Below are 27,367 nucleotides of genomic sequence, written 5' to 3'. Positions count from 1 at the left end.
AGAGTACTACAAACAAGGATAACATCTATTTACTTCAGTGGTCGCATGTAAGCCAGCATCACATATGCAGCTGGCACGCGCCACCGAAGCATGCAGGTTGGCAGTACACTTCTCGTCTTCACGACTTCACGCTCATTCATTCAGTCATTCACCGTTTGTCAGTAGCACGGCCGGGTCGAGACAGAACATCCTTCGTATTCCTCTCTGCGAGAGCGCAGGAGTAGCCGAGTGGGGAAATTTACGAAACAGCACTACTTTAAGACAATTTTCAGAAAATAGCACCCATTTTCAAGCAATTCAAAGAATAGCATCAGTTTCATCTAGGGATGAAAATGGAAACGGTAATTTTCGGATATCGGGAATCGTTTTCGAAATTTTACCGAAATTTAGATATAAACGGAAACGGTTATCGAAAATACGGAAACGAAATCGGTATAAAAAATCGGAATCGGAAACGGTTTAGGCTTTTTTCGACCGTTTCCGGAAATTACCATTTTCATCCGGTATTTTACCGGCGGTAATAAATTCGGTATTTTTCAGAAAAATATTAAATCTGAGCTGACCTTTTTAAATTCATAATAAATTCATCTTAGCTTAGAAAAATGTGAAACTAATTTTATTATTTTTCTAAAATCAAGATCTATCTAATGATATATAATTTAGAATCGTTTGAAACTTTTATAAATCTTATTTATGTTTTCTTATCTATTATTACTCTTGATACATATATTCATAATTTGCACCAGAACTTAAGAAGGACTAAGAGGACACTAATTATATTGACCATACCAAGTATTAGGGGTACAAATAGAATGTCAGTGTCATATCATTATACATATCTTGATTCTACTTTATTTAAATGCATAATAATGATTTTATTATTGTATACTTCTTACCTTATATATTTATTGTGACCTCCTACCTTATATATTATTACTAATTTTATATGAATGTATGACTTGCGTGATTTTTTGAAGTCAATTGAGGGTACATGTTAAAGTTTTTACTGATTGAATTTTAGATTCCGACCGTAACCGGTGTAATTTTCGTACCGAACTTTCGTTTCCGATGTTTCCGAATTACCGATGTCGTTTTCGTTTCCGGAGTTACCGTTTCCGAGGAAAAATATGAAAACGAAAATGATTTTAGTGTTTACCGATCGTTTCCGACCGTTTTCACCCCTAGTTTCATCAAATGAATTCAAAAAACAACACTCCATCTATATTTTCCATTCTTTTATTTCTCACCTCACAAGAAAATAGACAAAATTGCCCCTATCATTTCTGGACCTTTTGGACCTTTTTTATCTATTCAGTCCATAATAACAACATAAATACATTAAAATGTATGAGCACTATTTTTATATGATTAAGAATAGTGTTAAACATACAAATAACACACATATGTTCTGTAAAAGAGGAAGTTTAGATTTAACAATTGAACTTCAAAACTATATTTTGGGATGCAGAGAGTAGTTTCTATAGAACATATTATTATTTTAATATGACAAATGATTGAAGTTTTTGGAAAAAACAACCACGTCAAATAAAAAGGAACAGAAAAAGAACATTCAAAGATCTTTCGTTGAACAAAGTATGTCTAAATTTATAATATCTCGATGTTGAAGATAACTAAGTTTGAAGTTCAACAGTTAAATCTAAACTTCTCCTTTCGTAAAAAAGTATGTGACTATTTGTATGTTTAACACTATAAAAATAGAGCTTGTATATTTTATCTATTTATGTTTTTCTTATGGACAGAAGAGATAAAAAATTGGATGTGAAATGAATAGGGGTAGTTTGGTCTAGTGGTGTAAGCAATAAAAAAAATGTAAAATATAGATAGAGTGTTGTTTACTAAATTAATTTAGTGAAACCGATGCTATTCTACGAAATAATTAAAAACGGATGCTATTTTCTAAACATCTCTGGAACCAGTGATGTTTGCCGCTACACCGTACAGCACCACCACCCCTACTCATCGTCTACTGCCCTGCTGAACGTCGGTGGACGGTGGATTTGTGGTGATGAAAAGTGATCACGAGCCGACGACGCACGCCTAGAACACAACAAAGTCTACCGGCCTACCGACCGTGCACGACACAGGAGCTGCGCACCCGCCCGTACGTACGTACTCAGGAGTACGCGGTACGCGCCTTGTGCTGAGGTCTTGCTCCTCGCGTGCACTGCACACCGCACGAGCGTCACTGCGGCGACGGACCCTCGAGCTTGCGACAGTGCCACAAAACAGTAGTAGCTTCCACGCGCCCGGCCGCGCCATGTCACGCCCACCAAGAGCAGTAACTTGTCCCGCGCCGCTCTGCGTGCGTGGCGCTTCCATCCGTGGGCCTGCACGGAGGAGCCGGTGCAGGAAGACTTCACTTTTTTTTTCCCGTGGCATGGCAATGGGACCCTTGAAGATTTTAAACCCGCGCGAGCCCCGTAGCTCTAGTCCGGGTCGTAATGAACCGTGGCTGTTTTGTTTTGTTTTGTTATATTATAAATAACCGCGCCGGCCGCAGGCGCACACACACACACCGTTCGGTCTCGGGCTCTCGGCATCGTCCTGGGCACCGTTCCCGCGGCCGGCCTGCTGCGGCCTGGGTACGTGCCCCGTGACCTCGGGCTCACCCCGGTCCGCTTCCTCCGCCGCGAGTACCATGCGGGGCGGGAGCGGGTCCGTGTCGTCTCGGCGCGCGGCGAGCCCAACGCTGCATGTCCCCGGCCAGTTTCAAAACGCGACGCTGCGAACGTCGGAACGTGGCCTGAGTAGTCTCTCTCTCTCTCATCTCCCTCCTAGAACGTCAAGCCGGTTCGTTGTTTGGTCGGAGCCCGGGAGTTGGACGCACATGCGGCGCAGCGGCGGCGGTCAGCTACTAGCAGCCGGCAAGCCGGTTTTGAATTGACAGCAACAGCAAGCCTGCGACGTGCGACTGCGACCGCGACCGCGACTGCGCAGGGCAGCTAGGCAGGGGTCCGTTAATTGTACGTCAGTGACAGAGCCAGGCTGGCAGTCTGGCAGTCTGGCAGGGTTTTGTTCAACCTGAATTTTGAAGTTATACCTTGTATGTAGGAGTACGTACGTACGTCGAGCCGCCGTCTCCCGGCCGGCTCGCAGCGACCCACGACAAGACTATGCCTATCGGAGCGGAGGCTCAGACGATCCAGGGGCGAAGCTACTTAGTAGCCGGTGGGTGCACATGCACCCCAAAGTTTAAAAATTTAGTTATAACAATCAAATTTTTACCATATAAACACCACCCACATATCATATCTATAGATCCACAAGAGAGGTATACCCCTTCATATTTGCTCTAGCACTAAGACGATCAATACCGGTCTGTTTGGCTAGCTGCACCTAGCCTGCACCTGCACCCGCGGATCTTCAAAGCATGTCATGTTTGGTTGAGTGATTTATGTATCCAAGCTGAGCTCATGTAAATTCAGAGGCCGGGCCAGGCTCGCTACATACGCCTGTGACCTGCGTTTGAGCGGATGCAGGTTGACGGCATGCACCTCTCTGCCATGAGACGGATTCCAAAAATATTCCTTTTAACTTTTTTTTTACCATATCTCTTAGTTCAAATATCCAATCACTAAACTGATTTTAGATATATGTTCTTAACATTTTTATATACAAAACTAGACCATATTTGTTATATAAATATTGAAGATTTATTTATTTATTTTATTTGATCTTGCATCTGATGCAAACAACCAAACACTAGTTATATCTAACCTGAATATACTAAGGCAAACAACCAAACAAAAGTTTACGTATGTATCTAGCCAGAACATAAGGAGCTTGGCTCTTTACATACTGGCCAAGCCGGACCAGTCTGCTACCATACCACAACCAATCACATAGTACAAGTAGCTAGCGTGTCCACCAGCGTGTTTTTTTTCACAACGCCTAGACTAACACTGATGTAGCAGCAAGCAAACAACTAGCATCAGAAACTCAGAACCCAAAGTGCAAATCTGGAACATGAATTGCCTATGTAAGCATTGTATGTGGTACCGTCAGTCGTCAGAAAGCGTGCCTTGTTTCAGGCAGCCTTATTCGGGAGTACGATTTGGAAATTGCTAATAAAAAATAATATTCGAAAGGGGTTCTAGGTAGGATGCAAGTCGACCAGTTCCATTTGGGCCGTTGGCCCATTATCCCTACGCCAGTTACGGCCGTGGGCTGCAAGTAATTATCATCTCCGTTTCGCCGTTTTGGGAACAGGAGGGCATGCTGCCGATCGGATGAGCAAGTGGAAAAACACATGTTGCCTACGTCAACGCTGGTCGCCGTTACGCAGCGCACCTTCGTGTAGTAGAACGAAGCGGTGAACTCCGTTGCCCAATGGCCCCAAAGCAAAAGGCTCGAGCTCAAACCAGCTTCCGTCCAGGTAGCGCAGGAGGAAATCATTGGGGGCGCAAGCGCAAGAGCATGATTTCCTCCATCTCATATGCAGCGCCGCCCTTTACCATCATGATCGGGCCTTTGTGCCTGCTTTCATTCGGCAAATCGGCGCCATCTCTGAACATCCCAACACCGTAAAAAAACTAAGGCCCTGTTTGGGAGAGCTTCACTTCAAAAACTTCAGCTTTGGTTTTCCAGTTTCACTATAAAACAGCTCCAGCAAATTGTTAAGGTGAGTTCCAGGAGCGTTTGGTTTGTATATGGACTCCAACTTCTATAGTACAATTGATTTGTGTGGGTTTCCTTGATTACCCTTGATGATTAGTGGGTTGTCGCCAGAGAGAACGGAAATTGTATGTTGCGTAACCAGTGGCATGGTGGGTAATTTTCGTACAGCTTCATGAGGAGATATAAAAACAGTGTTTTTGAAGCACCCTCTAAGGAGCTTCATGAATTTCATGAAACGGGCCTCTAGTTTCGATTTTTTTTAAAACTAAAGCTCGTGGAGCTGGACCTGTTTGGGTTGAAGAAGTTCGAACAAAATTAAAATTCTTGAAGTGAAGCTCTCCCAAACAGGGCCTAAAAAGTGTCCGTTACTTTTTTTTTGACTGACTGACAGTGTGCCGAGAAAACATTTCCTGAACAGCATAACACGACAATGGAACTGCCTTTTTCTCTTCTCTCAAAGGTGTACGTACGCCGCCTTTACATTTTCCCCATCATATCCTTGCTCGCTTGTGCGCTAGATGTCACCTCCCACATCACGCTTTTTAATTTTTCTCTACATTCGAGATGAGCCAACAAGAGAAATCGAGGACATGGACAGCCGGTAGTCCATGCATGTATCTCGCTGCTGGAACGAACAAACTAGTCCACCGGCGGCCCCTGAACAACACAACCCCATCTCATCATCATCACCGCACACACTTGGAAAAGAGAATTCCTGCACTTGGCCAATAGAAAGCCCCCTCCCCAGGCCTGTCAATGCAAAAGGGGAAGAAGAGTTGATATGAGCACTTGCAATTTCTTTTGGTAGCGAGGCTAGCTTATAACTCCGCCTATGTTGAGATGCGTATGTTGCGCTGGATATGTGGCCACACAAGGAGAGACCGAGTCCGGAATGATGACATACGAGAGAGAGCAGGAGTGGCGCCAATTGAGGAGAAGCTTATGCAACATCGTTTGAGATGGTTTGGACATATCCAACGAAGACCTGAAGAGGCACCAGTGCATATCGGAATAATTAGGCGTCCCGAGAATGTGAAGAGAGGTAGAGGTCGACCAACCTTGACGTGGACAGAGGCAGTGAAGAGGGACCTGAAGGAGTGGAATATTGATAAAGAGCTCGCCGTGGATAGGAAGGGGTGGAAGTGTGCAATTCACGTGCCAGAACCTTGATTTATAGTTCCGCTTTTCCTCCTTAATCGTTTGACCTTTTCTTGTGCCCATTTAGACCTTGCTGGTTCTTGTGGGTTTTATCTCTTTTATGTGTTCCCCCGTTTCGTCGTTTTCGGTTCTCCTTTGCCTTTGTTTCCCCTGTTTTCTTTGAGGGTTGAGCTTTGAGGTTTTCATACGGGGTTTCATCTCTAGCCTACCCCAACGTGCTTGGGACAAAAGGCTTTGTTGTTGTTGTTGTTGTTGTAGCGAGGCTAGCTTATGCAGGAGTTGGAGATGTTAGGATGAGCAGCCGCTGAACTGGCCGGCGGCATGAATGGTGCCGCCTTCGCCTAAGATGAGAAAGCATATGCATATTTGTTATTACTACCACTACCAGCAGCATGTACAGCAAACCATTCATCATCATCAGGCGCGCGAGAGGCAAAACCACACCACCAGCTTATCAAATTAAACTCCCGTCTCGGCGTCGGCGGTGGACCTTCAACTACTCCGTCTCGGCGGCGGCGAATAAAAAAATAGCTCGGCGCGTGCACCACACTGTCTCCCTGCCACTCCCGTCTCTCTCCCTCCCTCTCTCCGTAACCTAACATTCCCACGTACGTACGTACGGCTGGCTTCCCACTCCCACCCACACACAGCTACACGGTAGTGCTCCTCCTCTCCACTAGCAGGCCCAATCAGCATTCCGACGACGAAGCCGGAAACCGGAGGCCGATAGCGGCGTGGGCCAGGCTTTCCATTGCCGGCCTCGAAGCCACGCAGTGGGCCCCCCTCCCTTTATTTCTTCTTCTCCTTCCTCTCGAAACAAAACAGAAAGGAAACAAAGAGAGCACCAGCCCTGCCCAGGTAGTGAGTGCAAAGTGGCCGGCCTATGCATGCAGCATGCAGCTAAAAGGAAAAGAAATATCCTGCGTTTGTATACTGGAGCCCGCGCGCAGCACATTGCCGCGCTCCCATTGGCATTGGGACCCTCCCCCCCGCCACGCGGCCAACCGCGCGGTGACACGTCGGGGAGGGGAGCGGCGCGCGGTGGTCTGGCGTGGGCGGTCGACAAAGGCCGGCGGGCTCGTGGAGGCCACGCGGCGCGAGTAAACAATGCGTGTTTCTCCCCTCTCTGCTCCCTCCCGCTATTGCGACTCCGCCTGGACTCCATCAGTCCAGCTCTGCCAAACAGGCTGCGGCGGCGGCCCAAGAAATCCGCCGGGCCCTCGAGCCGTCGCGCGACCGCAAGTACACGCGCACGCCTATACCTCCGTCGCCTTTGCCTGCCTTGGCGTTACGGCGTAGGGAGGGAGGGATGGTGCTTTTGCCTTTCCATGCCGCCTATTTATAGAGGCAATCAGGCAACACACAGCAAGCAACTGAGCATCACAACAGCAGCAGCGAGAAAAGAAAGAAAGAAAGAAAGAAAGAAGCGGCGTCTGGCCACCGTACCCCGCCGGCCGGAGGTACGTGCCCCCCCCCCCCCCCCCCCCCCCCATATGCCCACCTCTGCTTCCAGTTACGTTCGTTGAGCTTTCGACCAATCCATCATCACCATTCATCAGCCTGCCGTGCGCGTTTTCTGTTCTCGGCTTCTTAGCCTCGGGCCAGTGAAACGTACGGAGTTAGTAGAGGTGAACGGTAGTAGCGACCGGTCTCGCTGGGCGACATCGTCATTTACGTGGCTACTACTAGTCTGGAGTCACTCCTATGCATGTACTTACGTACCTCGCGCCGAGTACGAAACCTTAAACACGGGCTAATATATATGCGTGCAATGCATGCAATAGATTACCATTCAACGTGCGTGCGTGGTGGGCGGTGTGAGCTAATAACTGGCTACATGCATGGCTTTGCTTTGCTTTGCGTGCGTCGTAGCTGCGTGTCGTCGTTGTTCCTCTCTTGGCGTTGTTGTTCTCCCCTTTCAGTTTCAGCTGTAGTGTCCGGGGCCATTCATCGTCAGGCACCACGTCGTACGTCGTCTCAAATACTCCACTCATAACATTACACTATGTAGCACATATATGTTTTCTCGGCACACGTCCAAACTCCAAACGCTGCTAGTATACAACAAGTGGCGCGCGCGGCTCACATGCAGTTCAGTTTTCTGGAGACGACGACGACGCACCGTTTGCCACAAATCGAAAGCACGTCAGGTCGGTGTTGTTAGTTAGAACTTAGAAGCAACCGATGATCGGCGGGCTAGTAGGCTCTAGACGCCACGCAAATGTACGTAAAAAATGTGGCCCGGCGTCAACGCCCTTTTGTTCGTTTCCTTGCAACCACACGTCCAAAAGCCGATGTTTATAGTTTTTTTTTCTTTCTAAAAGCTGCTTAACTGTTGGTCATGACGCAGCTCGCATTTTGGAGCTTTTGTTGGATACACGGACCGGATTGCTACTCTTTCCCCCCTGCTTTTATGCTTCTAGAGAGCTGCTATATAAACAGTTAAGCGTCCATTCGGCAAACCTAGATCAAAGCTAGGCCAGAAAGCCAGCCAGCCTAGGATCGAGTGGAACACTCATTTGCGCTAGCTGCATGCATTTTGATCGGATCTTTGAGGAAGGGGTACGTGTCAGATTACGGCAACATATTGTCTACAAACCACACATTGGTCGCGTCTATATATATAGATGGACAATGTTGTCAGCACAATAATGGAGATGCAAAACCGTGTTCCAAATATACAGATTCCGTATACTAAAATAGAGAAAACCAGCTTTTGCATCCAAACCGTGTAAACTCCGGCGGATTAATTGTGTTAATTAACTTGTCGTAATTGTTCATTTTTAAATAAAAATTAAAAATATAATGTGGGAAAAAAAATATATGGCGGAAACTAAAACAAGGGAGTCTGGACAGGTCGCTGGAGATAGGTACTCCGTAATAATAATCTGGTAATGCGTTCAAGGATCATCTCTAATACTACTCCGTATATTATAGCTTATCTAATAATTGTCCATTCACTCAAACCTCTCGGTCTCCGATATGTCTCTTAAATGCCGGGGACACAGATGCAATACCTTTTTTATATTTATATATAAGATGCTAATTCATGTACGTGCATATCTTATCTGATAACTGTCCAATCACTCAAACCTCTCGGAGTAATATTTGCACTGCAGATAGGGTCAAAACATCATTAGCAAACCACACCTTTGGGCTTTGGCGCCGCGTGGAATATTATTGTTTGCATGTTTTTTTTAAAGTTGCATGCAAATAAGAGACACACCAAACGGTAATTATATTTTGCAGTGTTACACAAACCGTGATGCAACCTTCCGATTGATTGCTCTTCGCACCATGCATGCACGTCGGTCGTACTGCTCTTGTTGTTATTTTTTTTCCTGACTAGGGTCAAAACATCATTAGCACCATATATGATCATTCCACTCAATAATTCGATGTCCAATCCCAGTTATATATATATTTATCCTAGATCAGCAAGGTGTTCCATCGCCAATCACATCGACAAGGAGAGTTACCACTAACTTCCTTATCATATTGCAATGATTTACATCCGTGGTTGCTCCAAACTGCTAGTGGATTAATATCATGCCAGCACTAATAGGACGATCGGTTAGTGGTGTCAGATAGGTAGTGTTTTTTCTTTCTTTTCCTTTGCGAAAAAATTACATAGTTTATTACTTCACATTTTTTTTCCCTGTGTGTTTTTAGTTCACTTAGGGCTAGTCTGGAAACCACCTTTTTCTAAGGGATTTTTATTATTCTAAGAAAAAATGAACTAATTTTCTATGGGAAAATAGAAATCCCTTGGAAAAATGTGGTTCCAGCAAGAGTATTTTTTTTCCTTCTTGGTAAAACAAAAAAAAAAAACATGACAGGCAACTCTCGGGACGATGCAGGGTTTTGCCGGCCCTTTCTCTGTTTCTTTCTCCTTCTCTCGATCTCTTCTTGTTCCAGTCTCGAATGAATTCACGCACTTAAATTTTAATTAGATACAGTCCCTCCAGTTCAATATGCATGCTGTTGAGGACATCAACATGCCTTTCACGAAAAATATGAGCTTATAAGTAGGATAATAAAACGTTATGAACATACGTATTGGTCTAGGTCTTAAAAGTTTTACAGACAGAGATTCTAAATCGGCATGTGTTTTGAATAAGAGGAAGCTAGTGGCTAGTATAGCTCCAACTCCTCGCGCATGCACACAGATAGTAATAGAACAACAAAATTTCATGGGAGCACTGTTTGGAAATCAAAAAATGCCAGGTGGCCGGAGAGAGAGGAAAAGATATGGCGGTTCTTTTTTTCACCCTTTTTTTTCTCTCCCTTGGAACGAGCCAAGAGGGACTCACCTCTCTTTTCCTGGTTGCCATCTTAATAACATGACGTGCCAAAAGGAGAAAAAAAGGGGGCAAACAAATGTACTAAAGCACTAGTAGACTACTAGTAGAACTTGCGAGGAAATGACATCTCGAAAAACTCAGCGCCCTAGCTTGCTAGTCTCTAGTTTTTTTTTCCCCTCCTTAGTGCACACTCGCTCGCAACAGATTTCTTAGGGGGTGTTTGGTTAGAGGGACTAAAGATTAGTCTCTACTTTTTAGTCTCATTTAGTCCCTTTTTTGCCAAACACTAGGACTAAAATATGGACTAAAATGATTTAGTCTTTAGTCTTTCACATAGGTGCTAAAAGAGACTAAAAGCCCACATGAGTGTATTTTAAGGGTATTAATGAGTCTTTGGACAATGTATTTAATGACTTTAGAATTTATTTAGTCCCTAAAACCAAACAAGTAGGGACTAAAGTTTAGTCCTAGGACTAATGTTTAGTCCTAAGACTAATTGAAACCAAACATGGCCTTAGTATTATCACAACGTACCACATTTCTTTATTAGAGCGTATTAAAAGAGAGAAAGCAGAAGAGAGAGAGAGAGAGAGAGAGAGAGAGAGAGAGAGAGAGAGAGAGAAAGAAAAGTGTCGTTGGCTGCAATGCAATATGCAAGCACTAGAAATAGTTGGTGTACCCGTTGATAGAACGGCTGCTATTATGGGACGTCAAATTGGTGGCGGATCCAGGAAACAGCGCGGACCGGTGCGGCCATTACGACAAAAATATTCTTGCTAGTAAATAAATTTCTAAATTACCCACGTATACACTGTAACCACGTAGGAACAAGCTAAGGTAGACCAAAAATGAACACGCGCCATTGGACTGAGGTTCTCAAGTACTCAAGAATCTTTATTAGAGAGCATTTTTAGTTTTGTACCCACGCGTCTACGTACGCTGGCACACCCACCAGTCCACCACAACAACATATCCGGTAATCCTATACCATATGATCCTGGTCAAAAATGTCGCCACAAGTCGTTAGCTTGCCCTGCATACTGTTGCCCATGACCCGTTGTAGCCAGAGTAGGGTAGGTTAGGCCGTTAGATATGGATAATGGACAACTGGATATACTGCTCCCCTTCGGGTTTTTTTTTCGCACTTGGAACTTTGGAAAGTGTACCTCCAATCCAATTTTGGATGTCTAATAATATAGTAATTTGGACATAGATCAATTAAGCTAATATAGTTTAATGTGAAATATATTTTATTATTAGCAATATGATGTGAGGATATTTATGTGTTAGAGCATCTCCAACAATGACTCAAACTAATGCCTCAAATCGAAATATAGGGCTTTACACAGGAAAAACAACTCCAACAGTGCCTCAATTCAACAAATTTTGTCAAAAAACTATAGGGCACCCTCTCAAGTGCCTCAAATATACTACACCGTAGTGGGCTGCCCTATAATCTAAATTTGGGGCTTTACTGTTGGAGCGGAGTGTTTTGTTGGTGCCCTAAATTCTATAAAATTTACTTATTTTTAAATTATAAGGCATTTTTATAGGTCACGTTGTTGGAGATGCTCTTATAGTTTTACTATAGATGAGTGAGACCAACAATATCTTATAAATTACAGAGTAGAAACATATCCCGTTAATACATAAAATCATTTCTCATACTCTATACCACATTAATTTAAGACAGTCTTATATCTAAGGTTTGAAAAATGGTGGAATATCAACTTCAAAACTAAATAGACTAATTTACTAAGTAAATTTAAATTACTCCAAAATAAATAGATCCAAACGTCCCGTTTGGATAAACGCCCCACCATCTCCATTCCCGGCCCTTTACGGGAGAACATGGAGGACCAGAGCAGAGCTCGTCACTTCTTCGTCCCGTGCTGCTGGCGCCTGGCGCCGCCGCCGGCCATCGCGGACGGCGGGCGAAGTACGTATCAGTGTATGGGGTTCATGACACAGAACAAGGGCCAACCGTGAAGCGCGTCACTTGTTTCATCTGCGGGCACGCAACGGAAGCCAGCTAAACCGATGTCACGTTGCGCTTTCGGCTCCGGCCGGCCTTGCCTTCCGCTGCACACGGCGGCGGCGACGTACGCTCGCGGGCTGGTTTCGCTCTACGGCGCGCGGCGCACTGGAAAAAAGGGTGGACGTACGTACGACGGGTTCGTTGCTGCACGTACCGACGTACGTTGTGATAAGATAACTGGCCGCCAGAGACGACAAAGCGCGCCAAGTCCTCCTCCCATAGTCCCATGCACGGCGCCTGACGACTGACACCCGGCCGCCTCTCCATCCCTTTCCACCGTGTGGCAGATCAGATAACAAGCAAGCGCCGCAACGCACGCGACGGGCCGGCCGGGGAGGCGTATAAGTACGGGCGCGTCTTCTTCCGCCGCTGCCCCGACATCTCCCTCTCTCGCTGGTGCGAGAGCGCGCGCGCAAGCAAGCAAGGAGCGTCGTGTCTAGCTAGCTGAGCACCTGGTTTTGGAGCATGGAGGACAACGGTGCCGCCGCCGCCGCCGCCGCTCCCGCGACGAGCATGCCTGCCGAGAAGCGTGTGGCGGTCATCCAGGGGGACGCGCCGCCGGAGCCGGCGGCGGGGCTACTGCCCTGCGGGCCGAGGAAGACGGGGCTCCACCTCTTCGTCATGAACATCAGGTGCGCTTGTTATTATTATTATTTTTGTGGCTCGTGCACAGTTGCATTGCACTGCACTGTTACGATCGCTGATGAAAACATGCCTGTGTTGCGGTGGTGAAAACAGGAGCGTCTTCAAGCTGGACGGGCTTGGGTCGGAGGTGCTGCGCATCGCGGTGCCCGCGTCGCTTGCGTTGGCGGCGGATCCGCTCGCCTCTTTGGTGGACACGGCGTTCATCGGCCGTTTAGGTAAGTAACCCTCTGAACTGAACCCCGATGAAACATCGCCGCACCCGCACGCCTATGGTTCGAAGATTGATTCGTCGTAGCTTAGCTAGCACGTCGTTGCTGTGAGAATGGATAGATATCCGTTAGCTCATTTCCATGTCACGTCCCACTCCACTCCTGCGCGGCGCTGTGTCCTCTTTCGTCGTCTTGGCAAAAGTAGCAGACCCCATTATTCCTGCTGAAAAATGTGCCTTTCAGCTTTCAAGTTTTATGCACAGCCGGCCGAACCAATACTACGTACATGCATGCTGCTGAAAGCGTCCTCTTCCTGAATCCTCCTCCACGCGGCCTGCCGTTTCCTCGTCACAACTGATGGGTTGCACCAGACAGGACCTATTCACAGCGTATACGCCAACGGCATCCTTTCTGTTTTGTTCTCCTTCTCATTCGACTCTGATGATGACGAGACGGTTATCGTTCCCCTTCTGGTCGAATCGTTATTATCAGTGGGCTAGAACATACTAATGCGAGTGCTGTGCTGCTAAATCTAATCTGCGTGCGATTGGTCGATGGGCAGGTTCGGTGGAGATCGCCGCCGTTGGCGTTTCGATCGCCATATTTAACCAAGTCTCCAAGGTCTGCATCTACCCTCTCGTTAGCGTCACAACGTCGTTCGTCGCGGAGGAAGACGCGATCATCAGTAAGGCCGTCCGAGGAAACAGCAGCCAGGAGGAGGACGTGGAGAAAGCCTCCCACGTGGGCTTTGATCCGGAGACCAGCAATCTGCATGCATCTGGTACCTTTTTTTTTGTTCGTTCTCGGAACATACTGTACTATACACTATATGGTTTCAGAACTCTGAGGTGTCGGTTAATTACATCTGCATGTGTCCGATGATGATGCTGAGCTCTGTTTCCAGGCCCTGCAGGTATGGCAGAATGCGTGAACTCGTGTATCCCTACGGAGTGCGCAGCAGATCCCTCTGGCAGGCAAGGGCGGTGCGAGAAGAGGTACGTGCCGTCGGTCACGTCGGCGCTAATAGTCGGTTCCATTCTCGGCCTGCTTCAGGCCGTCTTCCTGGTCCTTTCGGCCAGATTCGTGCTCAACATCATGGGTGTTAAGTCCGTGAGTGTGCTGTTCCTTGCTCAAGCTTAGTTTGCCATCCTGTTTTTTTTTCCTTTCTCATACGCCACATGATGTTTTCAATTCGTTTGTGATGTCGTTGATTCAGGGATCCCCGATGCAAGGGCCTGCGGTGCGCTACCTAACGATAAGGTCCCTTGGTGCCCCCGCTGTGCTGCTGTCTCTGGCCATGCAAGGGGTTTTCCGGGGGTTCAAGGACACCAAGACACCGTTATACGCTACTGGTAAGCACACACAAAAAATCTGGCAAAAAAAAAAAATCCGAAGTACTAGCAAGGCTTTGGGATAGACCTCATCCGGCATTGCTAACCTAACAACCCTTTTCTGTTCTCAGTGGTTGGCGACGCGGCGAACATCATACTGGACCCGATTTTGATGTTTGTTTGCCATATGGGCGTCACTGGTGCGGCTATTGCTCATGTTGTTTCTCAGTGAGTTTCAGACACTGCTCACGCGTCTTGCTTTCCCCGATAGAGAAAGTATAACAGCTTTTCTATTTCTATGATAAGCTTATCCTCTCTCTGTTTTCTCTCTCTCTCTCCCCTTATTGCAGGTACATGATAACGTTGATACTGCTGTGCCGGCTCGTCCAGCGAGTTCACGTTATCCCACCCAGCATTAAATCTCTGAAATTTGGGAGGTTTCTTGGATGTGGTGAGATACCGTTGGAATCCAGAGCCCGGATAATAATATCTACCCTCAGGAAGGAGATTGAACTTTTTGTTTCTGCTTCAGGATTCCTGCTGCTCGCAAGGGTTGTCGCGGTGACGTTCTGCGTCACGCTGGCGGCGTCCCTGGCCGCTCGCCATGGACCCACCGTCATGGCAGGCTTCCAGATCTGCTGCCAGCTCTGGCTGGCCACGTCTCTTCTCGCCGATGGATTGGCCGTGGCAGGACAGGTCAGGTTTACAACCATTTTTTTTAGACTAGTCGGCGTAGTGAGCTTCGTTCATAACCAGACGGTGCGTCACGACTCACGAATTGAATCCTGCTGTTGTTGACTGACTGCAGGCGGTGCTTGCAAGCGCGTTCGCCAAGAACGACAGTAAGAAGGTCGCTGCCGCGACATCCCGTGTGTTGCAGGTAAAGTCACAATATAGAACAGCAGTGTGTATCAGGTCCTTGTCAACCCTTTTCCTGCAACAGCAACCCAGGTGTCATACCGTGCTAATGGTCCTCTTTGCCTTGCAGCTGAGCATTGTCCTGGGCATGGGTCTCACCGTCGTGCTGGGACTTGCTATGAGGTTCGGGGCTGGCATTTTCACAAGCGACGTGCCCGTGATCCAAGTCATTCACAGAGGCATCCCGGTAAGGACGTGCCCTGGCCTGGCTATCGAAACAACGCCGCTCCATACGCAAGCATTTCACAAGATTCAGACACTGAATTAGACATCTTTTATCTCGGTTCAGTTTGTCGCCGGGACGCAGACCATCAATTCCCTGGCCTTCGTGTTTGATGGCATCAACTTTGGAGCGTCAGACTACAGATACTCTGCTTACTCCATGGTAAACTCTTTTCACATCTCCCATTCTGATAAAAAAGTCAGGTTTCAACTCTGAAACTCTTCCCAACAATGAAAATGGACCTGAATGAGAATCTTCAGGTTGCTGTTGCGTCTGTGTCGATACCATGCCTGCTGTACCTTTCTGCGCATAACGGATTCATCGGTATATGGATCGCATTGACGATCTACATGAGTCTGAGGACCATAGCTAGCACCTGGAGGATGGGGGCAGCGAGGGGACCATGGACGTTTCTCCGGAACTGATGATGGATTGGCTTGGAACTGATGATCTGCGGCACACTGCTGACAGATAAGGCTGCGCCGCGCTGCGCATGCGCCTCTCATGTAGCATCAGCGAAGTATAGTACGTGTTCTGCTGGTGTTTAAAGCTTCGGATATCGGAGGTAGATGTAGCTATGGGACTATCCCCTCCTGATCGTCTGACTTGTGGCCTTGCGTGGAGAGTTTACGTTGCTCCGTTGATTTATGTTGTATCATGCCAGGATGTCAGTTTAATACCATACATCGGTAAAGTGTCTCTCTAGTAACTCCATTCTTTTCTCCTTTTCCCCCCCTTTGTGCAAGCTATTTTTTTAGCTGTTTGATGAGACCTTGCAAGAACTGTTTTACTGCGTGGAAGCAGCAAAATAACAGCGATAAAAGAGACGTGTAGTACCAGAGTCCCTCTGAGTGCCAGTCCAGGATGCTTTGATAACGTTAACCAGACAATTTGATAACAATCCATACTCCACTAAGCATATAGTAGTGTATACCCGAAAACTCCCATCAGTTATTTGTCCCTCACTCCCTCTCTATCGGCTTTCAACCAATAATCAGGAACACATAATGCTGAAAGAACACGAAATCCTTCTAGTCTTTGACAGCATATAGCCGATACATCTTGCAAAAATAAATAAACACATAAAAGGCTATACCCCTCATTATAGCATCAGATAAAGAAACATAAAAAATAAAAAAAGAACTCGATTGTCATGTTCTCAGAGAATTTGTAACTGACTAACTGTATATCATTTTTGCAAGATAAAATGCTCATGTATCAAAGCTACAATATACATCAGCAATGTATATAAGTATTTATGTCAAAATTGGCAGTTGGAACAGCTTAAGTACCAGTTACATGCAAATATTTCAAGGCCACAACTAAACTTCTAAAGGCTGGCCTAATTTTGCAACCTGACAGCAGACAAAAGAAGACATCAGACATCAGGATCCAGATGTGAATGGCCTACCTTTTATGCTATCCTTATAGTCCAACTGTCTGCAATGCAAACATTGGGCCTCCGGATTGTTGGCGCGACTGGGCTGGAACCACTCCTTAAACTAATTGGCCCTGATTCAATTTCTAGTTCTTGATTTCCAGGCTCAATAATAGCCTTCTTCACTCCGGATCGTAAACCGAGGATTATAATTCTTTCAATCACGCAATCACTTCTAAATTTCTTGCCCAAATCGTCAGGCCCAATATTGAATGAAGTTAGCTTATTGTCTGCAAAGACAAATCGGCGATGGATGAATGCCCCTTGCTGGTACTCATAACTTTTCCCGTCATCCACATAAAGTTCGCCTTCTCCAGCACCTGAGCTATTGAGTGCTATCACCTGATCAATGCAATACAACAGAAGTTAATTAGTTTATTTGGATTGGATATACTAGAGATTAAACTGTACCGGTAGGTAGCTACTTCAACCCAAAAGGCCAGTTTAACTAACAGGAACTAGCAGGAATCTGATATAAATTTTGCCCTTGTCTAACAAACCAATGAATCTGATAACAACTTAAACAAACATTGAAAATGGATGTATTATTTGAGCACCAGAACAAGAACTATAGCAAGCTACTGAGGTTCATATACAACTTGTCTCCAGTACAAACTATCAAGAATATCAGCCACAAATATAAGTCAATTAATACATTGACACAGTTTACAAGGTTTTGACTAGCAATCTATGACATAAAATGAAATGGTTACATGTTACGGAAGTGCTTCTTATGAAAAATCTAATGGCGCTTATCTTAAATAGTTAATCAATCTAACTTTTTCATGTATTGTTAGTCGAAGTTACTGATAGGAATCCTAAAAGGACCTATCTTTGTGATTGAACAAAGTAAAAAATTATTTGTGCATCAAGGAAACAAAAGAGTGGGTGGAACTACAATTATACCAAATTAAATCAACGAACAAGATGTGTACTGAATAGATAAAATGATTTTTTACATAGGATAGGATTAACATGTTTGACATACCAGAGTGTATGGATCATTCACCATCTGAGTAGAACTGCGTCTGAATCTGTCCTTTCTTGGCACAATTGTACCAGCCCTTTGGAAGCTGGGAATGCTATCTTCTAAAACCTGTAGCTTGTGTGTCGCGCTTCCCTTGTATGGAGATCCATTTCTCAAGTCATACCATGACTCCTTCCCAGGAAGGTAGACCGACACTGATTTCTGGCCCTGCATGATGATTGACGTCTTAACAGGTAAATTATTTCATTTCAGCAAATTATTCATTAGCCATGAAAAGCATGTAGTTTTATATACCTCTTCGTATATTCCTTGAGCTAAAAGGCTGGGCCCCACCATAAATGCCTCGCCATTGTTATAAGTTTCTTTATCGTCAGGAAATTCTAACCATAAAGGACGCATGACAGGAATGCCATTTACACTAGCCTCTCTGAACAGCGTGTAGAAGTAGGGCAACAATGAATACCGCATATGTATCGCCTCCCTTATGATGGCAGTTCTTCGCTCTCTAAAGTAAGGAAATTATGTTAGTATTGAAAAGATTGGAATCTATGTTTCCCAAATACCAAACATCTAAAAGAACTAAATCACAAGAATGAAGTTACATCATGTGATTTTTCTTCCCCTCTAACATCAGACATGTTGGACAGAAGTCACAGAACTTTAAGATAAAACTTCCAAAAACAACAGTATCTGAAGAATTACCCAAATAACCATGGCTCACGTCTCTTGGTGTCATGATGAGCATGACCCCTAAAGAAAGGATAAAATGCTCCTACTTGGTACCAACGCACCAATAGGTCTGGTTCTGGGTTTCCAAAGAATCCACCAATATCCGCGCCTGTTGAAACTTCAAATGTCAGTAAGGTTTCTAGCATCAAGATTACTGAAACGAAGAAGCAAGGTAGTCCCACCCACCAGAGAAAGGCAAGCCAGTAAGACCAAGAGTTAAGACCATTGGGATAGAAGATTTCAAGTGATCCCAGTCTGCGGAGTTGTCGCCTGTCCAAACTGCACCATACCGTTGACTTCCAGCAAAGAAGGCCCTTGACAAAACAAAGGGTCTATCTTTCCCCTCGCCTCGCTTGAGAAGTCCATCTGCGGTAGCCATATGAAAGTAGTACCCATATGCATTATGCAATTCTCGGTGTTCAACATCTCCATAATGCATTGCATCCCTGGGCATGGTGACCTATTCAAGGAAAGAAAAATGTTTACCAAGAATGCACAGGTCCCATTTTCGCCTCTATATTTCATCATCGCAACTCACAAGAGAATGCAAGGGTACCACGATTAAATGACATACCTCGGGGCCATTGAAGACAGATGGCTCATTCATATCATTCCAAATGTACAGTGTTGGAGTTGATCCCTTGTAATTTTCATAGGAGAACTTGTCAGCCCACCACTCACGTATCTCAGGATTCAACATGTCAGGATAGGATGATGATCCAGGCCAGCACCACCCATCAAAGTCATTCCCATTCGCATCTTTCACATAGTACCCCTTGTCTGTTGCCTCCTTGTGGAGGTGGAATGAACTGTCACGCTTGATGTGGGGATCCACAATGGTGACCATCTTCCTCCCCTTATCTGCTATCTTTCGCTGCATCTCCTCTGGATTGGGGAAAGCAGAATGATCCCATGTAAAGTACCGCTTGCCATCCGTATGCTCAATGTCGAGCCAGAGCACATCATATGGAATATCATGCTCATCAAAACCAGCATCTACACCGTCAACATCTGCCTCATCCCGGTAGTTCCACCGGCATTGGTGATACGCAGTAGCAAACTGTTGTGGCATTGAAGGTGTGCCCGTGACACTTATGTACTGCTTGATCACATCCTTAGGCTCAGAACCAACAAAGAAGAATGCATCGATGACACCAGCCTCAGCCATCCACAGTGTGTCGATCCGCCCGTTCTCATGGTCAGTGACCCCATCCCAACCTGGTGCAAGCACGTCAATCTGCATCTCCGCTGCGTTGAGCCAGAAGAAGCCAGACGACGCCCGGCCGCCATGCCCAATCATGAAGGGGATCGAGCCATACAGACCGAAGGGCGATTCGTGGAGGTACTCGAAGACATCAAGGTTGAAGAGGCGGTAGGGCTCGGACTCCTCAACCCCCGGGCCGCGGGTGGGGCGGAGGGCGAGCGAGGTGGACCCGTGCTCCGGGAGACCGTAGACGAAGTCCGCGCCATAGAAGGAGAGGTCGAAGGTGATGGACTGCGGGCCGCGGGGGCGCTTGTCGGTGTGACTCCGGAAGTGCTCCTCCCACGTGTCGTCCTCCGGCTTGGACTCCCGCATCGGCTCGAAGTCGAAGAGGCCGTGGGAGTTGAAGGAGAGCACGGGATCGCCCGACCCAGCACGGCGGACGGCAAGCTCGAACGGATCGTGTCTAACGACGACGTCAAGGTCGGAGGAGAGCGCAACGGTGGATACGCCAGCGGCAGTCTTGGGCTCGGGGAGGTGGAGCGTGCGGGCCTCGAGGTCCGGGAGGAGGACATCGGGGACGTGAAACCGGCGGTGCGGCGGCGTGGCGGTGGAGTAGTCCTCATCGATCTGGAGCCGCAGCGCGTGCGGGGGCAGCGCAGAGAGGCGGAGCACGAGGGGCCGCGGGCGGGACGGGTGGGAGAGCTCAGCGGAGATAGAGCCGTCGGGGGAGATGGCCAGGGAGCTGGCGGCGAGGGAGAGCGGCGCGTCGAGCGAGTGCGGGGCGCGGGTCCGAGCGCGCTTGCAGAAGGGCGTCTGGTTGCAGTTGCGAAACTCGTCCTTCTTCCACGCGCGCGCGACGGGAGAGGCCGCGGCGAGGAGCAGGAGGAAGACGACGAGCGCGGCGGGTAGCCGCCGCCGCGGGGGATCCATGGTGCGCGCGGCGGGGCGGAACAGACGGGTGGATCTGGGACTGGAGGCAGTAGCAGACTTCCCTGGCTGGGAGGAGAAATTTGGCATTATGGAGATCTTCACGTGCGGCTTCGACGTTTTGGAGGCGTAGGCGAGGGATTCGCTCTTATGGAAAAATTGGGGACAACCCACACTCTAAAATGGACTGGACCACGACATTACACGGTAACTTAAACGCTTAGTGTCGTTGATACCTTGCCGTCTCCATTGCCGTTAGCGCCGTCGAGGTGTCCGTTCTCTCCTTCTCCTCTCTAGCACGGACGCCGGACATCTTCCTTCTCTCCTCTCTCGCTCCTATCTCGCACTCGCACGGGTGTCTCTCCTATCTCGCAGCAGTGAACTCACTGCTCGCAGCATAGGCGAACCAGAGAGCTATCCCGCAGATTCCGTCGTCCCCCACTAGAGATCCCCCCACTCTCCCCACCGACGCGAGATCCGCACGGACGCCGGTCGCCGCTGTCTGGGACCTGATTCAACAGCGCCGCCCGTGAGTTTGTGATTGTTGTTCTTCATTCATTGAACTTCTCTCCCTCAGTCGTACCCTACCCCAACCAGATTTAGCTCATTGTCATTGTTCAGTGGGTCCAGCATGGACGATTTGGAGCTGTATAATGACGCAGACATTGTGATTTCTTCGCCTCAAGGTACTTATTATTGGTCGGCTGTGGTATGAATCGTGTGCATTGAAGCATTGATGCTGTAAATCTTTGGTTGAATTATTGGCAGGTGCCGTAATTTCTTCACCGCCTAGCTCAAGTTCCTTACGACTAGTTCCATTAGGTGGTAATACTGCTAATAAGGTTAGTTTTGCTTCATTTTTGTACACTATAGTGTGGTTAGGATTGTATGTGAGATCACTTAGTCATGCAGGTCAATGATTGGGAATCTTTTGTACTATCTGATTTTTGGGATGACGAAGGGAGACAAGATGTTCCAAGTGAGATGGAGATGTATTCTGAACTAGGATTGAATGAAGAGGACAAGGCAAAGGAAAATAAAAGAGATGAAGCTGGTTTAGGATGTACAAGTAATTTGGATCAATCGGAGCCTATTAAATTTGGAGACAATAGTGACGACCAACCTTGCGAGGACTTCCTACCAAATGAGAAGAGGGTTATGTATGATAAAATGAATCCGTCAATGCAACCTGGTAGTTTGTTCCCCAATATGAAGGAATTTCGAATTGCTATGAGGCAATATGCCATAAAGCATGAGTTCGAGCTTGGAATCGAAGTAACTTCGACTACCAGATACGTCGGATATTGTAAAGGTGGTGATTGTCATTGGAGGATTTATGCTCGAGAAGAAAAGAAAGGATTACCAACCATTGTGGTATGTTAATTCATAGCTATGTTGTGACTTTAGGGTTTGTTTGTGTACAAAGTTGTGATTCGACTATTTTTGCAGGTTGCGGTTTTGCATGATTCGCATACTTGCACATCCAGCGGTAGGCGGAAGACGACTACACCAAGCTGTGGATGGGTAGCTTTTCACGCTTTACCACTACTCATGAAGAAACCCCAGATGGGTGCCAAGGAATTGCAAGACACACTTCAAGGAGTTCACAATGTGACTATTGGTTACGACACAGTTTGGAAGGGGAAGGAGAAGGCATTAAAAGAGTTGTTTGGCAGTTGGGAGGAGAGTTTCAAGCAACTATTCTCTTGGCGGGAGGCAGTACTTGCTATGGAGCCTGATAGCATTGTAGAGATTGATGTGGTTTTAGAGGATGGGAAGTACTATTTCAACCGATTCTTTTGTGCCCTAGGTCCGTGCATCTCAGGATTTAGGGATGGTTGTAGACCGTACTTAAGTGTTGACTCGACCGCACTTAATGGTAGATGGAATGGCCAGCTTGCTTCAGCAACCGGTGTTGACGGGCATAATTGGATGTATCCTTTAGCATTTGGATTTTTCCAATCAGAGACAGTAGATAACTGGATTTGGTTCATGTCACAATTGAAGAAGGCTGTTGGAGAACATGGAGTACTCGCTATTTGTTCGGACGCTCAAAAAGGCTTAATGCATGCAGTGACGCATTGTTTCCCTCATGCTGAGAAGAGAGAGTGCTTCCGACATCTCATGGGCAATTATGTCAAAAGCTACTTAGGTTCTGAACACATGTATCCAGCTGCCAGGGCATATAGGAGTGAAGTGTTTGAGCATCATGTCAGCAAAGTAAGAAGTGTTCCTAAGATAGCTGAATATTTGGATCAACATCACAAATTCCTTTGGTATAGGAGTGGTTTCGACCCATCTGTTAAATGTGATTACATAACAAACAACATGGCTGAGGTGTTTAACAACTGGGTGAAGGATCATAAGGACCTACCAATTTGTGACTTAGCTGATAAGATTAGGGAGATGACCATGGAGTTGTTTCATAGAAGGAGAAAGATTGGTGAAAAACTGCATGGTCTGATCTTGCCATCTGTTATGGCTACATTGAAAGCTCAGACTAGAGGGTTGGGCCATTTGACAATTGTCAAAAGCGACAATTACTTGGCAGAAGTGAGAGATAGTACAAATTGTTTGACAAAACATGTGGTGAAGGCAGAGTCGAGACAATGTTCTTGTGAAGAGTGGCAGCACATAGGGAAACCATGTCAACATGGATTGGCGGTGATTATTGCCCAGGATGTAAGGAATGTTGGTATGGAGAACTTTGTCGATGATTATTATTCTGTTGACAAGTTTAGAAAAGCTTACATGGGAAAGATTCCACCAATTGGTGACCGTTCTTTTTGGCCGAAGGTGGATTTTGCAAATGAAGTATGTGCACCAATGGCTAAAAGAGGGGTTGGTCGACAAAGGAAAAACAGAATCAAGAGCTGTCTAGAGGGTGGCAGTGGGAAAAAACGAAAGGTCGTAGAAACTGCTCAAGGAACATCAAAGATAAAAAGACAGTACACTTGCCCAAACTGTGGTCAACTAGGTCATCGAAAAACCAGTTATAAGTGCCCTTTAAATGGAACAAAGAAAAGGTTATAACTTGATTTTTTATTTTATTGACCTCTGTGAGTCGTCAGTACTTACATATTTTGTTTCTTTGTAGGAAGAGGAAGCCTAGGAAGAATACCACTAAAAATTGGATCCCGAAAGAGTTGCGGACTTCAACATCACAACCTAGTGGTCCTAATGAAGATGTAGAAGCTGTTGGTGATGCAGAGGCGACTCAAGATGCAGAAACAGTTGTAACAGACCATGGTGCAGTAGTAGTCCGTGTGCCGGCTGAAGATGCAGCAGTAGTCCGTGTGCCGGCTGAAGATGCAGCAGTAGTCTGTTTGCAAACTCCTCCTAGTTCTCCACCAACAAGTGTCAAGTGGCTCGTCAAGAAAATTACTCCGAGGAAAAACTTGAAGCGTGCTGCGCAAAGTCCGTAGATGTGTGTCTGTTTGTGAGAGACTACTGATGTATTATTCTCTGTTTGTGAAAGACTACTGTTGTATGAACTCATCTGTGCTTGCTGTTTGCTATCTAGGAAAACACACCTTCTTGCTGCAATCTGAGAAAAAATACTGCTTGCTGTGTTCCCACAAAATTTCTGGGAAAAATTACTGGGAACTGCTTCTGAGAAAAATTACTGCTTGCTGTGTTCCCACAAAATTTTTGGGAACTGCTTCTGAGAAAAAATACTGCTTGCTAACTGTCTGCGTGCCCAGAAAAACAAACAAGCAGTTCCCAGAAAAATTTCTGGGTGCCCAGTTCTGCTTGCTAACTGTCTGCGTGCCCAGAAGCAGTTCCCAGAAACAAACCAGCATGTAAGCTTTGTGGGAAAACAGCAAGTTAGCCTTTTCTTCGATGAGTAGTCGCAAGCAAGCAGTAATTTCTGGGAACTAGTCGTAAGGAACTTTCTGGGCACCCATGTTAGCCTTGCTGCGTTCCCAGAAAGTGAGCTGTGAGCCCAGTCCCCAGAAGCACGCTGCTCCCAGAAGTACATAGCAAACAGTTCCCAGAAGTAAACAAGCAGAAGCAGAAGCAAACAGTTCCCAGAAGCAAACAGCAAGCTAACATGGGTGCCCAGAACTAAGTGAACCAGAAGCAGTTGCCCAGAACATAGAGAATTAAGTGAACCAGAAGCAGTTGCCCAGAATTAAGTGAACACAATAATAAAATAACTGAACACACTAATACATTAACTGCATAGATAGTCTTCAGTACATAGAGAGTCTTACATAAACACAAGCACATCACATAGTCTTGACATCACAAAAGTCTTGACATCACAAAAGCCTACATAGCCAGTTACAAGTTCATCTCATGAGAAAACTGGTTACAAGTTCATCTCATGACCACAAAAGATACAATCACAGAAGATTCATTTCGTCTCGCGATCAAACATCTGGTCGTAGTCGTAGCCCATAATACGACAATGCTCGAACAAAGAGACAGGCACTTTGTTCTGCTCCCACTTCATGTCTTCAAAAACCATTTCCCACAGCTCCGGATCTTCTGACACATATCCATCCACTTGGTCCTCAAAATCAGAAGGGTGAGAGTTGTCATCAACATCTGAAGGGGGATGATCAAGGTCCCAACCAGGACATTTGTTCTCTAGATCTTCTTCACACACAATTGAAGTCTTCTCGAGACTCTTGCACACTTCCTTCAAATGGCCAGCAAGCTTTCCAACCTTACCCCCTTCAACTTCTGGGATGCTACAACACAACCTATTCATATTTTGTAAAAGTGAACTTTGCCTCCTCATCTCTTGAATGGCATATCGCAGTGAGTTCTTGATGCTAATATGATACTTCAAATCAACATGTTCCTGTACAACATTCAACTACTTGTTGGTCCAGTGGACGACATAATTACCAGAGAACAACAACCATGTACCCTATGAAGAACTAATTACCATGCTTGTGAAGAACTAACCCTAACTAGAAAGAACAACAGCCATGTACCCTATGCAGCAAAATAAGAGAGAAAAAATCAGTCACCTGTGATTCCACCGTGGAGTCGTCTTCAACAAATCTTCGATAATTCACAGCAGAGACGGCCAGGTTAACCTTATCTGCGGCAATGGTGGCATATTCAACAGCCGCACGCGCCTCCTTCTCAGCAACCAACGCCGCACATCTCGCCTCCGCAGCTGCAACAGCCGCAGCACGAGCAGCATCAACAGCTTCTGCAACAGCGACGACCGGAGCTGTGCTATCCATCTCTGCGATTTGGGTGAGGCGCCTAAGGTGCGGCGGCTAGGGTTTCTGGGGCAGGAAGAGAAGAGATATCGGAAGAGAATAGGAGAAACTAAACGGCGGCTGCAAGGAGAAAGGTAACGGATCAAAACGACGTGAGCATCAACGACAGTAATCGTTTAAGTTACCGTGTAATGTCGTGGTCCAGTCCATTTTGGAGTGTGGGTTGTCCCCAATTTTTCCATAAGAGCGAATCCCTCGCCTACGCCTCCAAAATGTCGAAGCCGCACGTGAAGATCTCCATAATGGCAAATTTCTCGGCTGGGAGGGAGGCTCGTTGCCTCGCGGCCGGAGTCCTGGAAGAGGTGTCAGCGGGTGGGACCCCACTGGAGAGCCTGGGCTGGGTGTTGAGTACTAGGAGAGTGGGCCGGGCTGCGTTGTTCACTGCGGGCCAAATCCCTCGTGAGAGCCACGGAGTTCTTAGCCCAGTGCTCCACGCAGTTTTTTTACGAGCCAATTCGAGATGGGCTAAACCGAGGCCCAGCTTCACATGTTGGAGCTTACTTCGACGCGCTGCCATCATTGAAAAAGATGATGACGACTCATGAGGCAAGTGAAAGTCATTTGTTTTTCCCAGTTATATCATCAGTTGTGCATGCACACTTGCAACTGCTGCCTTGCCATCTAAGGCACTCGTCGCCGGATCGGAGCGAACCACATGCACCACAATTGTTGCCCATGATGACGCATCATGGCGTGTGGCACAGGCATGTCATTTACGTTGTTATTATCAAGCAGGCCTGCCAAAAGTGCAAAGACATCCGAGCGAAGCAAATAACAGCGGAGAGCCCACCAAAAGTCCAAAACCCATCGATATGCTAATTGATGGCTAGATGCACTAAAAAGCTTAGAGAACATAGCGAAAAAGATTGAAATTGGGAAGGGAAAGAACCACAAAAAGGCCTTACAAAATGCAGAGTAAAATGAACCTGCTCAGGGTGCAATATCGGATCCTTCGATATGAATATCGGACCTCCCTGAGAATTCAGTCCAACGGTTTTCAGCAAGCTTAAAACATCATTAAACAGTATAAAAACCCATAAAAATTTTGAATCACACACTCACAGCACCATATAGAATATCTCATAAAAAGATAAGCTCAAAATCCTAGAGTATTCGTATTGGATCAATAGAAATTCACACCGGATCATACGGTATTGACAAACTGCACGTTAGAAAATTTAATCCAATGATCCAAACTTATTCAAATCAATTCCAATTGATTTCAAACTTTGCACTAGGAGTGTTGGAATGATATCATCAGAGCATCAACATCTCGAAGAACTCAAAAATGAGTTTTTTTTTAAAAAAATTGCTTCAAAAGATATGAAGCTGCGTGCTCGCGAGTAATCTACCAAACTATTTCCATAGGGA

The 27,367-nt window shown here is 46.3% G+C and overlaps 3 protein-coding genes across 8 annotated transcripts; 2 read left to right on the top strand and 1 right to left on the bottom strand.

Annotated features, from left to right (window-relative positions):
- Positions 1–6,892: 6,892 nt before the first annotated feature.
- LOC100383875 (multidrug and toxic compound extrusion3) lies at positions 6,893–16,189 on the top strand. 5 transcript variants are annotated; one of them, XM_008647415.4, is made up of 13 exons: positions 6,893–7,256; positions 12,426–12,770; positions 12,877–12,998; positions 13,555–13,773; positions 13,897–14,102; positions 14,209–14,344; positions 14,455–14,551; positions 14,674–14,774; positions 14,856–15,019; positions 15,132–15,203; positions 15,312–15,428; positions 15,531–15,626; positions 15,725–16,189. In XM_008647415.4, exons 2-13 carry the CDS (start codon positions 12,604–12,606, stop codon positions 15,887–15,889), a joined length of 1,662 nt encoding a protein of 553 aa, XP_008645637.1. In that variant the 5' UTR covers positions 6,893–7,256; positions 12,426–12,603; the 3' UTR covers positions 15,890–16,189. The 5 variants fall into 5 exon arrangements, with proteins under 5 accessions (XP_008645637.1, XP_008645624.1, XP_008645628.1 ...); XM_020538806.3 differs by having other exon boundaries at positions 7,164–7,256; positions 12,431–12,770; XM_008647402.4 differs by having other exon boundaries at positions 14,674–15,019; positions 15,725–16,169.
- LOC100383593 (putative glucan 13-alpha-glucosidase) lies at positions 14,473–20,863 on the bottom strand. 2 transcript variants are annotated; one of them, XM_008647027.3, is made up of 7 exons: positions 19,194–20,863; positions 18,806–19,079; positions 18,593–18,728; positions 18,185–18,395; positions 17,891–18,097; positions 16,876–17,244; positions 14,473–16,525 (listed from the first exon to the last, which is right to left on the bottom strand). In XM_008647027.3, the coding sequence occupies exons 1-6, from the start codon at positions 20,838–20,840 to the stop codon at positions 16,879–16,881; spliced, it is 2,841 nt and encodes a 946-aa protein (XP_008645249.1). In that variant the 5' UTR covers positions 20,841–20,863; the 3' UTR covers positions 14,473–16,525; positions 16,876–16,878. The 2 variants fall into 2 exon arrangements, with proteins under 2 accessions (XP_008645249.1, NP_001169712.1); NM_001176241.1 differs by lacking the exon at positions 14,473–16,525 and having other exon boundaries at positions 16,711–17,244; positions 19,194–20,811.
- Positions 20,820–24,296, top strand: LOC103632794 (uncharacterized). The gene is made up of 5 exons (XM_020545594.2): positions 20,820–21,436; positions 21,519–21,592; positions 21,663–22,124; positions 22,200–23,776; positions 23,848–24,296. The coding sequence occupies exons 1-5, from the start codon at positions 21,382–21,384 to the stop codon at positions 24,173–24,175; spliced, it is 2,496 nt and encodes an 831-aa protein (XP_020401183.1). The 5' UTR covers positions 20,820–21,381; the 3' UTR covers positions 24,176–24,296.
- The last annotated feature ends 3,071 nt before the right edge of the window (positions 24,297–27,367 follow it).

The sequence above is a fragment of the Zea mays genome, chromosome 1, assembly GCF_902167145.1.
Source record: "Zea mays cultivar B73 chromosome 1, Zm-B73-REFERENCE-NAM-5.0, whole genome shotgun sequence".
Lineage (NCBI taxonomy): Eukaryota > Viridiplantae > Streptophyta > Magnoliopsida > Poales > Poaceae > Zea > Zea mays.
Note: the sequence above shows the minus strand (reverse complement) of the source record. Positions and strands in the feature narration are given on the sequence as shown.